The sequence below is a fragment of the Diorhabda sublineata genome, chromosome 3, assembly GCF_026230105.1.
Source record: "Diorhabda sublineata isolate icDioSubl1.1 chromosome 3, icDioSubl1.1, whole genome shotgun sequence".
Classification (NCBI taxonomy): Eukaryota; Metazoa; Arthropoda; class Insecta; order Coleoptera; family Chrysomelidae; genus Diorhabda; species Diorhabda sublineata.
Window position 1 is genome coordinate 24,974,127 of NC_079476.1, and position 11,177 is coordinate 24,985,303.

Here is an 11,177-nt window from a genome sequence, read left to right on the forward strand (position 1 = left end):
TGTATTTTTTTAAACTTTTTGCCAAACAATCCGCCCTACTGTCAACTCTATTTAACTTTAATCCCACATTTCAATGAACGGCTCCTACGCCACGTTTAAATTTGAGCGTTTGCGCAATTTTATTGACGTATACTACTACACTTGCGCAGAACGTCAGTTGTGTCATTCTCAAGAAGGCCGGAAGACTTCGCAACAGTCTAAACTTTCATGTAGTCCGAGAGTGGTGTTGCCTAACATCATGGAAATAATACTTCACTTTTATTTAATCTTGTGTAAGTAAATAATTATACGTAGTGTAGTTTTTTTTTTGATAAAAAAATACGGTTAACTTTTCTACGGGATTACTTATATATTAAACAATTAAGCTTTTTGAATATGTCATGTTGATGTCATATTTGACAATGTAACTATGATTAGCTCGAATACGTTTTATCTTAGAACTTGTCTCTTGAGATTTTTCAAAACGTGATACAAAAACGAACGAATTTGGAAACACAATGTTTCGAAATATTCGCCCTTAAGGTCTATACATTGTTGCTAAACCAATTCTGGAAACATTTTTCTCACTCTGAAACTGACCAGATGGAATAGACTGTCCGCGCATCTTTTGTTTGACCGTGAATAACAAGAAAAAGTCATTAGGCGATAAATCGGGCGAATACGGACAATCAGACATTAATTCGATGTTTATTTCCTTCAAATATTCAGTTGTGTGAATTCATCTGGAACATATCTTTCTGAGACATCTAAATGTTCGTGCAAAATCGATTGTATTGCAGTCTGCGATACCCTAAGGGACGATTCTATCTGTTTGTAAGTCCCAAACCGATCTTTTTTAATCATGTTGCATGATGACAACTAATTTTGACCGACATTCATCACTGACGGACGCACGACCGGCTTAGACATCATTATAACGTCTGCTACTTTCCATAGCTAAGGTACTTTCCCCTATGGTGAGGTCAAATCCAGAGGTTTTTTTAGGTTTTATGTTCTAAATTCCGTAGAAACTTCTTTTGGAGAAGTTGGTCTAACCATCGAATCCTCCAGTGCGAATCTTATGTTTCTTCATCTTCGTTGATCTGGAAGGTTTTTCCCACGAATATATTTGATTTTTGCTTATGATCTTGTACCCAATTTCCATCTTCTTATTGGTGGGTTATGTTCTTTCGTTTACAGTAAAACTGAGAGATCAATCGCTTGCTCAAAACTGATTTCAACACTTCGCCAATTGTTGTTTACTAGTTTGGGTGCATTCTCCTTTTGTATTATATCATCACTCACAGTAAAAAGTATCTGAGAGTGGTCCGAATTTAACTGTCGAATTTCCTGGGGGGAACGTTCCCCAGTTCCGTAAAATCGCACCTGATTCATACCACATATTTCGTTACATTTTCGAATTCGAATAAATCAAGAATTTTTTCTTTCAATTCATAATGTCCACCTCTCAAAAATAAATAAGAGGATTTAAAATCTGCATTAGATGTGTGTCTGAAGATTTATTATTTGACAAATAGGTGCAACAACTTGGTCTTTAGCTTCGGCCTTAACCTTGAAACAAGCTACGACAAAACCTCGTCATACAAAAGTCAGTGTTTCTACAACTGAAGAAACCAGTCCGTTAGCAACACCAGTGTCGAGTACCGCTTCCAAAGATGATTCCGGCGTAGCTTATTACAGAATGTTCAATGATAAATCAGGAGCTACGTGTATTCTTCTTAAAACAGATGCTGTGGTCGAGGTAAGTTATACCACAAATGTAAAGAGTGCCTCATAGTTTCAACGTTGATCTTTGAACGTTCAAAAACTAATACTAAACACCTACTAAAAACAACTTTTCGGTAATGGGCAACAGAGGGTAATAGGAGCGGTGCGACTCCCAAATCAACCACATTTTTTAGATAACCAACTCGAGTTCCCGTTTCAGCACCATCTCTTGGTTCATGAGCAGTACTAAACGTACATCGTTCCTGTTTGGTTTTGGCGGCATATTTCAAATTCAAATCATATTTTTCGAAACAATCTGATGGAATTGTATCATTAAAAATGATCATGATACAGCATCTTAAGAAAGATATTCAGATTAGATAAATTCAACTATACTAGTGAGAAATGTCTTCCAAAGCTAGTGCCCTTTGTGTTCACTGAGAAACAAGAGGCTATTCTGGCTGATCATCCACATAAAATCGATTTTGTAAGGTATGCTATCTCGACTGAAAAATATGGTGTCGCAATTTAATGAAACCAAGAAGTCTGTGGACATAGATATTCTAACTGGTATTAGAAAGCCGGAAACGACAAGCATCAATGGGATATAAGGAATCAATAAAACGGAATTGGATCGATTCTTTACAAATTTACAGTATCGATGAAACCGATCTAACGACGGTCCAGGAAACGGCACTTAAGAGATAAAAATGTAAAGGTACAGTCATATCGTAGGAAAGAGGTGAAAACGTCGCAACTATCCATACTATAAGTGCTTCAGGAACTGTCATTCCATCTCGACGCAGCTAGAAAAAGTTGGTCCAAAGAATGTTCTGGTTTTGACAGCCGGTTGATCATATTTGCGTTCTTTGCAACCAGGCTTGGGCCATTATTGGTTTCCCAGCTTTGGCCCAAGTAAAGCTCCGTCGTTCAAGTCAAGTAAATGGGTTGTGATAAAGTATTCTTAAACTTTTTTCTTAGTAGGCTCCAATCCCTCGATTCTGCCTGAAAATCTAATGTGATAGACCTTTAAATTCACTCTATGAGTTACTCTTTATAATTATGTAGGTCTACTGTATATTGTTAGCGATATTTTCATAAAATTGCTATTTTTGCAAGGTTCGCTTCAAACTTCATGATTTAGATGAACAAGCTGACTCTTTTATACCAGAAAAAGCCCTCATCGAAGGTGAATGCAAAGAAGAAGATACAGCTTGGATGAGGATCTCCTGGACTGGATACAGTTTAATCATCAATTTCGCAAAAGTAATTAACCAGTTTAATAAATATACAAACCTTATTATCGATACACCCTCGTAATATAACTATAAACGTGTAATGCCATCTCGTAGATATAATATATATTACAATTTATTGTTTTAGATTTAAAGTATCGCTTAATAGATGTCGCTAATGCGTATATACGAGGGTATATTGAGTTTTATACTTTTATGAACTTCGTAATTTATATTTTCTTACCGAAGTAGGTTAGAAAGAGTTTACCGGAGGCAGCGAAACAAATAGACAATACGACGATCAAATAACGCGACTGGAGTGTATTTTTATGAACGAGAGAGTAATAAAACGATGAAATATTCGTAATCCAAAGCGTATCACTACTTTTAATAGACAATTGATTCGTATAGATACGAGGGTTGCTACTTAAGTTATGAGATACCCATCAGTACATATTCCAACAAATGTTTTTCGGTCAATATCATGTAGACTCGTCCTGGTACTACATGCTATCAAAGATGTATAAAATTTAGTTTTATGATGTTGAAATAATGCAGAAGAAGAGGCACAAGAAAGTAGGAATAAGAATTACAAGACTTTCAGGATCGGAAACTCGAAGAAAATGTCTTGTATATCAACGAGGATGATCCCAGAAGTTTGGTGTATAATATTTTGAAATATTCAATTTCGTTGATACTTATCGTATATTTAAAATAGCCTACGGAATTGTACACGAGCTGGCAACATAGCTCGATCAAAATAAGTGATGGTAGATCAGGTTAAAACGATGCGAACGCGACGATTTACCATTACGCAGATGTTCCAACACCAGATTTCGAATTTTTTCCGCTATTTGGTCATTCGACCATTCGAGGAGCCGTCGGTATGACGGGTGGTGGTGAAATGTCCTGGTTAACATCCGCCCGCATTTATACAGATTCATTCAACATACAAATTTGAGAGAATGGTTTATTTCTTTATTGTTTATTGTATTAATATTTACTTAGACACCTGGTGGTGAACGATGGTACATAAGCAGTATAGAACTCACCGTTAGTCCAGATCTACCTCAATTTCATGGTATACCAATACAAAGTAAGATAATATATATGATAATATAAACTGTATTTAAACAAAATATATAAACCCGCAGGAAAATCGTCTATCAAATTGTACCATCGTCAAATGGTGATCCCGACACCGGTGGGTAAGTCCTATTCCTGTAGCGAGGTAGAGGTACCTTTAGAAACCGACGAAGAAGACAATCCGCCGCCGGGGATGCACGGAACGCTCTATTTAAGGCTTCTACAAGTTCAAGCGTTCATGTATCGCAGCGAATCTTTCGATACGTCTTTCGAATGTAAGCTGCAGAGGTCGTTTAGAGACGAAACGGCTCCGATAGCTGTCGGGTCTACGTTAGCAGTTGCGGTGTTAGTTACCATCGCAGGTTACGCCGCTTATAGGTATTTCAAAGTGAAAAACGTCCAGTATAACACTATGGAATAAGTTTGGTTTTTAATTTGACAAATCGAATTTGTGTCTGGTATGTTTGTCGGATTGAAATTGATGAAAGTGGTTTGTTTTATGGTAGCAATAAATTCAAATATTGGTTAATGGACTACCACTTCTCCTATCCCGCCTAGTGAAAAGAAAATGGCGAAACATCTATTCGGTTCGCCGTTCGAAGATAAATGAGTTTACAGCGTTGTCACAAGTGGTTAGAACGCGTCAGTGTAATGGACGTAATAGAAATTGATAAAGCGTCTTGATTTCAGCACTTTTTTCATAGAAACTTGGTTTGATATAAACGTTTTGACCTATGTCGGTCTTTATCAAACAAAACCAAACCAATTTTCTATCAAAATCAATACGATTTATCAAAAAAAAAACACATAAAAAAGATCTAAGAAGTCTATTAATTATCTAAGACACAGAAATTTTATTCTAGGTATGTTTAATAAACAAACCTTGAATTTTTTATGACGTACAGCAATTTTTTTGTTCTCTTGATTTTAATGTCTTTTAAAATATTCGTACATACGAAGATGGCCCCCTGAAGTACCTGTCCCAACGAATAAATAGAAAAATAATCTTTTAGATCCATACACTTTTCCCAGCGATGTTCAGTAAGTTCGATACCCTTTTTATAATAAGAATGGTCAGGCTCCATTAACACCTCTTCATTGTTGGAAAATCTTTGACCACCGAACCATTTTGTCAAGTCTGGTAACAGAAAATAATCTTAGGGTGCTAAATTTGTCGAATAGGGTGCAAGAGATGGCAATTCAAACTTTAATTTATCAATTTTGGCCATTGCAATAACGAAAGTGCGAGCTGGTACATTGTCTTGATGAAACACTTTATTCTTGGCCTAACGCTGTCGTTTTTACTTGATTTCTTCGCTCAAACGTTGCAGTAAGTTCGCATAATACTCGCCGTTGATAGTTTTTCATTGTCCATGATAGTCAATCAAAATTATCCCACGCACATCCAAAACAACCGACTACATGACCTTGTCTGCAGATGGAACGTTCTTTGTCTTCTTTGGAGCTGGTTCTCCCCTTTGTTTTGCTTGTTCTTTTGTTTCGGGTATGAAATGATGGACCCACGTTTCATTCATGGTTATGAAACTGCACAAAAACTCGGCTTTCTGAGATGGAAAGACCCTTACGACGCTGTTTTTGTTCCATTGTGACCAAACGCAGCACAGAGCTGACTCATTTTTGTTCCCAACTCCGCTAATAAATAAAACAAGCTTGTGACAACACTGTTTCCATAAACTCGACTAAATATACGCGAAACTTTCATCGTGTATTGTGTGTATCATTTTGTTTTGTCATTAAACATAACCCAGCATTTTCATTTTATGATATTTATACCCACGTTTATTTTTTTTCTTTAGAAATACATACACGGTCATATCAGTTCTCAGTTCAGTATCAGTCGAACCGGTTCAATCAATTTTTCGTAAGTGTATGTAGATGTATGTATTGAGACCCAATGGATCATTGAGTCCCCCTTTCTAGATGCGATACTGGGAATACAGTATTTACAGCCGATCCATCAATCCCAATCCTTTTAAAAAGTCCAGAATGTGGGATGCTCTAGCTTCGTCTCCTATTTCATACTCTCTCACGTGAAGTGCTCTTGAGTTTCACACTTCGAGAGAATGTGGTTAGAGGTTTCGTCCTCAGAGCAATAAAATATGCGCGCCGCATTATCTGCTAAGTTTAACGTATTTAGGTGTTTGTTGAGACGACAGTGCCCAGATAGGACTCCTGTTAGTATTCGTAGTTTGTTCCCAGGAGAGTCTTTGTCTGTCTCATACCTTGTAGGTTGTCCCAATAATTGGTTTTGATCCTATCAACCTTCTTTTACAATGCTTTGTCTCTCCCTTCACTCCGGAGTGTCCCGGAATCCATTGTAGAGTATTTTTCTTGCCTAGCTCGTTTAATTTTTCTATACAGTCCCAAACGAGTTTGGAGCTTAAAATTCTAATGACTGCTTGGCTATCGGAGATGATGATGATCGTCTGTTTGCAAAATTCCCTCTCCAGATTAAACTGGACACATTTTTCATTTGTATAAATTTTTGCTTAGTGTGTTGCTTTCAGATGTTTGGTTCACTCCTATTCTGTCTGCTGTTTTAGATCCATCCGTATACCACTTAATGGCATTTCTGTTAATTTCTTGTATGGTGTTTTGACTCCACTTACTTCTACAGCTTAGTATTGAGCTTAACTTTGGTTTGGTCGTTATTTATGGACGGCTTTTTCATTTGTAATTCCGTCTCTGAACATTCTGTGATGTTTTTTCTCCAGTACAATGGGAGATTTTTTTCTAGGTTTAAAAAGATAAAAATTTAAAGGGAACTCAAACTCAGACGCTGATCTAACGGAATGAACACACCTATTTGTATCATTACAGTTCTAAGAATTCTTGTGTGTAAAAAACGCGTTAGGCCCATGCTCATACCTCAGTTTTGATTTGTGTGTTCTCGATTATGGAGTTTATTGACATTAATAAAGCATGTGTATATTTGTGGGACAAAAAGGACTCAAAATATCATAATGCAAATATAAGGGAGACTGCGTTTTGCGCTTCTGTAGGAGAAATATCAAAACGGACAACAGCATTGAGTTCAACTGAAACGGCAAAACGGACGGTTCGACTGAGACGTTATATGACCGTGTAAAAGGACCTTTAGAGAAAATGGTGAACGTAGCATTTAGCGTTTAAATTTTTGAAATTTTCCGGGGGAGAGCCCCTCGCACGGGGCCCCGCGGTGGTTAGCGCCGCCACTGAATTAGACCCAAATAATAATTTGTTTTTGGACTTCATTTACAAATTAATAAAACACACGTTGTTTTAATATTTATAGTTGTTTTATATTTAGGGCTGTTTTAATATATTTTTCTCTAAAAATATCCTAATTACATATTAAAAAAAATGTTATGAGAAATAAAATGAAAATATATTGTTCGTAATTTAAATTTATGGTTCTAAAAGTAACAATTTGTCATATATCTTAGTCAATAGAGCGTAAATTTCAACAAATCTGAAAATATCGGCGCCAATATCGAATACAGTATTAGATCGTAGCAAAAAATATGAATATTTTTCGAAAATTTTCATTAATAAAAAAAATTTGATTCTCCAATTACACTCGTCTAGAATAGTGAAAAGGCACTTCTAAATGTATATAATTATTGAAAAAATTGTAAAAATTTTGGAAAAAAAAGTGTTTCAGCGTTTCTTATACACATATTGTTAATCTAGAACCTGTAAAATTTTTGGTATCAACTCGCTCAACCTTACAAAGATCATTACCATTCTTCTTCTTTTTACACCTCTTTTAACCTAACAAATATTATTATTCTTCTTTTTTCTACATATTGTTTAACCCCACAAAGATCATTACTATTCTTCTTCTTTCTACATATCGTTTAACCTAACAATGTTCTGTCAGTTTCGTATTGTTCTGTTACTTGATTCCAGTTTTTGGATGGAGTAGGTTATGAAAATAATTACTTTAAATCTCAAGTATGCCTTGTAGGGTGTCCCTTAAAATTATTTGACACATTTTTCGCAATATTTTATAGAAAATACAACTAAAAACGATAAAAAAACACGAGAAACACAATCCAAATAATACTAATCAAAGATTGTGTTTGCCTCCCACCGGCCATATCGGTATCATAAACGTCAAAGTTTTGAAATGACCTATTCTTCTCTTTTTTACATCTGGTTTAACCTAACAAACTTTTCTTCTTTTTCTACATCTCGTTTAACCTATCAAACATCATTACTATTCTTCTTTCTACACCTAATTTACCATAAGAAATATCATAACTATTATTTTTCTTTCTACATATGTCATTCGAATTTATCAATTTTAAAGCAAAATATCAAAAGGAGTGATTTTGAGTCACTTGTTTAACCTAATTTTCGTTTTCGAACAAAAATTTTACAGGTTATTTGCTTGAAAGAAAATATTTTTACCATAATGTTCGTTATGATACATATTTATAAATGAGCAAGTACATAAACTTGTTCAAAGTAGATATAGTGTTTTTATATTATATTTCAAATGTTGTACATGATTAATTTTAACTTGAAATATTTTGCTGTTAATAGTTTGAGAAAATGGAACCTTGATGATACTCTGAATTTTTAATATAAGTTACCATGAAAAGGATGAAAAAAATAAGAAAAAGTGTTTTTTTTTCAATTTTGGGAAAATAATGAAATTTCACCTAAAAATGGTCACGCGATTTTTTTTGCATTATTGATATTTACAAAGTTAGGGTAGCTGAAGCTTAAGGGATGAAAATTACAGATTTAAAAAATCCTAATTTGATCAAAAATTGTGATTTTGCTCAAGAAAAAATACGGACATAGTTGAAATTGGAATTCATAAAATTTTAAGTATTTTCTTTGTTAAAATTGCAGTTTTTGCACTTTAACTTTGTAAATATTAGTAATACAAAACATTTCAAACTACAACTTTGATCAAAAGTTTTCTTTCCTAAATTTTACCCCATTCCTGAAATTCATAAAAAAAAATTATTCCAAAAAATTCTTGACATATCTATTTCAGACACCTCAAAGTAACTTATATAACTAACTTATATAAAATTTTACATTTAAAGGCACATTTTTCAACTATAATAACTTAGGTGATTGATTATATATTGGGAGGAACCTGAGTACATCATGACACTAAAACAAAAGACGTAAAATTGAATTCCCCAATCTTACAGCTGTGTTTATCCTGACCTTCATTTAATTAACAGTCACTAGTCACTTCACAATCCCTTTCTCCCTTGTCTATAAATTACTGCAAAACACATAGTTACATTGAAGACATCAATCGAAGATCAATCTTTGAATGAGATAAGACAAACAAGGCTAGGAAAGTAACCTAGTAAACTGTATTACTGTCCTAGATGATTGCTCTAGCTCGAAGTAGTTGGTGCAGTTTACAAGATACTGGTGACGAGGTTTTGAACCTGGAGTGCATTCATGACCAAAAAATAATTCAATTGTAACTATACCGGTTTGCACTAGATAAATTAACCTAACCAAAGAAGGCTTTCATAAAAGTATATGGACAAGACTGTGCTTTATGTGTTTCACCTACTATTTGAAGGTAGTATTATAAACCAGGATAGTTAAACCAATGGTAGAGGACAATATTAAACTACCCTAACTTGAAACACTAGTTTACTTGTTGAAAAAAAGCTAGTTCTGTATACATATACCTAGAACTACTAACTAGTCATTAGAAAAACGTGTATAAACAATACCATGGGTTTTAAGAAATAAGGAAAGTGGACAGTGCACAAGGATGCTATTAAACTCCCCTAACTTAGGTGCTAGTTTTTTACTAGCTTACTAGCCTAGAAAATAAGCTAGTTTTGTGTACATTAGACCAGAGATTCTAGTTTTTAACACTAATTTGAAAAACTATCCACATTTGATCAAATTTCTATCATCAGGCAATGCTCCATTAAATAATTCTAGGATCCTTTCACAAATATAGTGTAGTAAAATATTTTTAAATATAAAATATTGTTTTTTAAAGTTTTCTAATTGTTTAAAGTATAATAAAGTATTGCAACTTATTTATATGAATATATAGTTGTAAATATACATAAAGTATGTGGGAACCGAAAGTTGTTGATGAAAATTTGTAAAATTATTATCGTCAATTCAAAGTAGAGCATATCATTCAATTGTTTTATTCAAATACTTTGATTAGAGGGTCATACTTACGAAGGTCGAAAATCTTGACAAATAATAAACTTTTATTAATGCTCCAGACATTATAATACATATTAATACATCTTGACCAACTACTGGATCTGGATTTTTGGCATTATCCAAGCATGTCCCACAAATTTTCATATACAATTTTGAAACGCCATAGTCTGTCTTCCATATAATACGATATTTAAAATTAAACAGTAGATTGGTGTTTATTAATTTTAGGTAATTTGAATTTTATGGATATTATTATACACATATATATGAGAATAAAGTTAAACAAAATAATAAGAGTTTCATTTTTAATTAGTACCTATTGAAAACATGTTAAAACTAAACGAAAACAAAAAATTATATTATTTGGAATTTGAGTGCTATTATAAAGTTTGACATTTTTGACACTAAACATAGTTCATAGCAGTGGTACCAACATCGAAATTTATTCACTACAAATGTAAGCTAATAATTGTTCAGTAAAATCTATTATTCAACCACAGAAACTTCTATGATACGAATAAATAAATAAACATAGAATAATTATAAATATGAAATATAATTTAGAGACTGTGACAAAAAATCTCGTTTTGTGTTAATATACGCAATCATTTGATAGATGATCGGTCTGTGTTAAAGTAATTTCTTGTTCCCAGTTCTATAGTTAGCTTTTATGTTTGGTCTCTACTTATGTATTTATCCGGCCAACTATAGTATTAATATTTATTGACGAATGTTGGTATCACTGAGGAATGTAGAATAATAACCACAAATGTACTAATATGAGGAACAACAGAACATTCCCCGTTATCGAGATATAAAATTATTGGCTAAAAATTCATTTAAAATTACACAAAGAAAACTTAAAAGTGTATACGTACATTTTTATTATAATATTGTTTATATGAGCTCTAAGTGAGGTCTCCTACTGTGTTGAAACATTTCAGTACAGCGGATAAACATCTTTTGTTA

The 11,177-nt window shown here is 33.6% G+C and overlaps 1 protein-coding gene across 1 annotated transcript; it reads left to right on the forward strand.

Annotated features, from left to right (window-relative positions):
- Positions 1–93: 93 nt before the first annotated feature.
- On the forward strand, positions 94–10,499 carry LOC130441849 (uncharacterized). The gene is made up of 5 exons (XM_056775660.1): positions 94–272; positions 1,518–1,741; positions 2,827–2,973; positions 3,951–4,038; positions 4,097–10,499. Exons 1-5 carry the CDS (start codon positions 239–241, stop codon positions 4,447–4,449), a joined length of 846 nt encoding a protein of 281 aa, XP_056631638.1. The 5' UTR covers positions 94–238; the 3' UTR covers positions 4,450–10,499.
- Positions 10,500–11,177: the final 678 nt, after the last annotated feature.